This window comes from Penaeus chinensis, chromosome 35 (assembly GCF_019202785.1).
Source record: "Penaeus chinensis breed Huanghai No. 1 chromosome 35, ASM1920278v2, whole genome shotgun sequence".
Lineage (NCBI taxonomy): Eukaryota > Metazoa > Arthropoda > Malacostraca > Decapoda > Penaeidae > Penaeus > Penaeus chinensis.
In genome coordinates this window covers 10,654,895-10,658,479 of record NC_061853.1, presented here as the reverse complement: position 1 = coordinate 10,658,479, position 3,585 = coordinate 10,654,895, and the positions used below count along the sequence as shown (strand labels likewise).

Below are 3,585 nucleotides of genomic sequence, written 5' to 3'. Positions count from 1 at the left end.
CATTATTTTTTTTTTTTATCGTTTTTTTATTGGATTTTGTGTTTTATTCGTTTGTTTTCTTGTTCTTTAACGAGAGAGAGGAAACAAAAAAAAACAGACAGTGGCCATGAACAATGCTGGAATATCAAAATGAATCATTTTTTTTCGATATTTATCGTTTTTTTTTTTAATGATTTATCATTTTATTTTTAACTACTATTGTTGCTATGAATATTGATATTATTATTGTTATTGTTATTACTATAATTGTTATCATAATTATTATCATCATTATGATTACTAATCATCGCTATTAATAATTATTACTATCATAGTTATTATCATTATTAATATCATATTTACCATTGTCTCATTATCATTCAAATTATCAATATAAATCACTGTTATTAGTAAGAAAAAGTATGTAAGGCTTTTAATTGCTGCTGAGTACACTATAATCGCGTTCCAGAGACACACATTATGTTTCTGTAAAGAGTATTGAAAATGTAATTAATTATAAGTAACAGAGTCAATGAGAGATGAGGCCGTTCGTGAGAAAATAGTTGGAGAGATATTATTAGAATGGAGATAGATAAGAAAAGAAGGAAGAATTGAGTGTGGATAAGAAGGGAAGGGTTGAAGAAATTAAGAAGAAGAGGTTTTATGAAACAGTGAATAACGAAGAAAGAAATGGATGGAGAGAGAGAGAGAGACATTTCTTTGTTGTTATTGTTGTTGGTGTTCATTGATAATAAGCCATTTGTAGTAATGAATCGGATAATGCGAATGCGATCACCAGAGACGGATTAAGAAAAAAAAAGGATAGATTGAGGAACGTTTTGCTCATTAAGAAAATTAAACAAAAAAGATATATAAAGGCGATAGATGCAGGGACGAAGTCAAGAAGTGACGTAATGGAACTTTGAAACCAACCGATTCGGACAAGTGGGGAAAATGACAATGATTATGAAAATGTCGACGATTTTCGTGATTTCGGTCAGCGTGATGGTGATAATGATGGTGTTACGATAAGGAATATTACAATGATAACGAAGGAGGTGTGATGCTTCAGATAAGAGCGATAATGAAATTGTCTGTCTTTCCTCAGTGATGTAAATGCAAGATGTATAGCAAGGATAGCGGGGAACAAACACGTGATTTAGTTTTTTTGCTCAACTAAGAAACACGGATGTTGGCTTGTGCGCGCGCGCGTGTGTGATTGTATGTGGGGAGGGAAATGCGTGTGAGCAAGTACTGGACATATATATATTTTTTTTTTATATAAAAGGAAAGACAATTTCAGGGTTTGAAAACACACACACACACACACACACACACACACACACACACACACACACACACACACACACACACACACACACACACACACACACACAAACAGATATGAAAAGCATTAGCAAGCAAACAGTATTTAAACAACAGTTTGAAAAATACATGACAATATTGGATACAGTTTAACAGACTTTACAAACCCTTAGGAGTAATACATCGTATTCACCGACCAGACTTAAGCCAGCCTTTAGGAGTGAAACATCGAGCTGGTATTCACAAACAAGACTTAAGCCAGCCTCTAGGAGTGAAACATCGAGCTGGTATTCACAGACCAGACTTAAGCCAGCCTCTAGGAGTGAAACATCGCGCTGGCATTCACAGACCAGACTTAAGCCAGCCTCTAGGAGTGAAACATCACGCTGGCATTCACAAACAAGACTTAAGCCAGCCTCTAGGAGTGAAACATCGAGCTGGTATTCACAGACCAGACTTAAGCCAGCCTCTAGGAGTGAAACATCGAGCTGGTATTCACAGACCAGACTTAAACCAGCCTCTAGGAGTGAAACATCGAGCTGGTATTCACAGACCAGACTTAAGCCAGCCTCTAGGAGTGAAACATCGATCTGGCATTCACAGACCAGACTTAAGCCAGCCTCTAGGAGTGAAACATCGCGCTGGCATTCACAGACCAGACTTAAGCCAGCCTCTAGGAGTGAAACATCGAGCTGGCATTCACAGACCAGACTTAAACCAGCCTCTAGGAGTGAAACATCGAGCTGGCATTCACAAATCAGACTTAAGCCAGCCCTCAGGAGTGAAACATCGCGCTGGCATTCACAGACCAGACTTAAGCCAGCCTCTAGGAGTGAAACATCGCGCTGGCATTCACAAACAAGACTTAAGCCAGCCTCTAGGAGTGAAACATCGAGCTGGCATTCACAAACCAGACTTAAGCCAGCCTCTAGGAGTGAAACATCGCGCTGGCATTCACAAACAAGACTTAAGCCAGTCTCTAGGAGTGAAACATCGAGCTGGCATTCACAAACCAGACTTAACCCAGCCTTCAGGAGTGAAACATCGCGCTGGCATTCACAGACCAGACTTAAGCCAGCCTCTAGAAGTGAAACATCGAGCTGGCATTCACAAATTAGACTTAACCCAGCCCTCAGGAGTGAAACAACGAGCTGGCATTCACAAACCAGACTTAACCCAGCCTCTTGGAGTGAAACATCGAGCTGGCATTCACAAACCAGACTTAAGCCAGCCTCTAGGAGGGAAACATCGAGCTGGCATTCACAAACCAGACTTAAGCCCGGCCTTCAGGAGTGAAACATCGCGCTGGCACTCACAAGCCCGAGCTAAACCAATCCCCCAGAGGAAAACACAACGCTGTCCTTCACAGATTAGACAAACTAGCCTTCGGGAGTGAAACACCAAATAAGCTTTCATACACCGGACTTGAACAGACCCTTAGGTATATGACATGATTGTATTTGCAGGACATATAAACAGGGCTTGAGCTAAAGACACACCATTACATGATCTTTAAGACAGACTACACACACCCAGTGAACAAGATATACGCCTTAGAGATCCAGATTTCAAAAATAAGGTAGACATTGATCAGAAAACTGGGAAAGATCAGATTTGGGGAATTTTTGATATTCGTTTTAATTATAAAAAAAATGTTAGGAAAAAAAAAAATGAAGGGTGACGCTTTATAAAGGGTTGAGTTTAAATGAATTTATTGAATTGAGAGACGCCGACGTGTGAATCGAAAGCATTTGAGGAATGTTTAACCTTTGAATTGTGACGAACGGTTTATTAAAGATGCTCTTGTTATTAGGGTTACGCGAGAGTGTGTATAGAGGATGAAAATATATGGATAAAGGCGAAAAAAGGAATAGTGATGCGTAGATAAAGGGAAAAAAAGAAAGAAAGAAAAAACACACGGAAGGAAATATGCAGAAATATTGAAAAAGTGAAATTTTGGTAGAATAAAAGACTGGAAACGAGAATTTGCATGAACAACGGATGAAAAAAAAAAAAAAAAAAAAAAAAACGGATATTTTAATGAAAGTAAAACTGACGTTGAGAGACAGAAGCAAGCTCGTATGCATGAGTGTGTGTTGTATTTCTGAATTATAACTTGACTGCATTTACCATCAGAATGCTGTATGGTTAATTAAACAAGTCTTGATTGGTTGTTCGGTTAAGATGTTGAATCTGTCGGTAAATAACGATTTTTTTTTTTTTTTTTTTTTTTTTTTGTGACAGGAAGCACATAGTAGTTGTGAGATATAATACAAAAAT

The 3,585-nt window shown here is 38.2% G+C and overlaps 1 protein-coding gene across 1 annotated transcript in view; it reads left to right on the top strand.

Annotated features, from left to right (window-relative positions):
* Positions 1-1,447: 1,447 nt before the first annotated feature.
* Positions 1,448-3,585, top strand: part of LOC125044056 — a gene marked incomplete at its 5' end in the record, with an annotated part of 2,338 nt that continues 200 nt past the window's right edge. Inside the window, one exon of the mRNA XM_047640500.1 lies at positions 1,448-3,585. This exon is cut by the window's right edge and continues 200 nt beyond it. Coding sequence (XP_047496456.1) covers positions 1,448-2,701 — 1,254 coding nt within the window.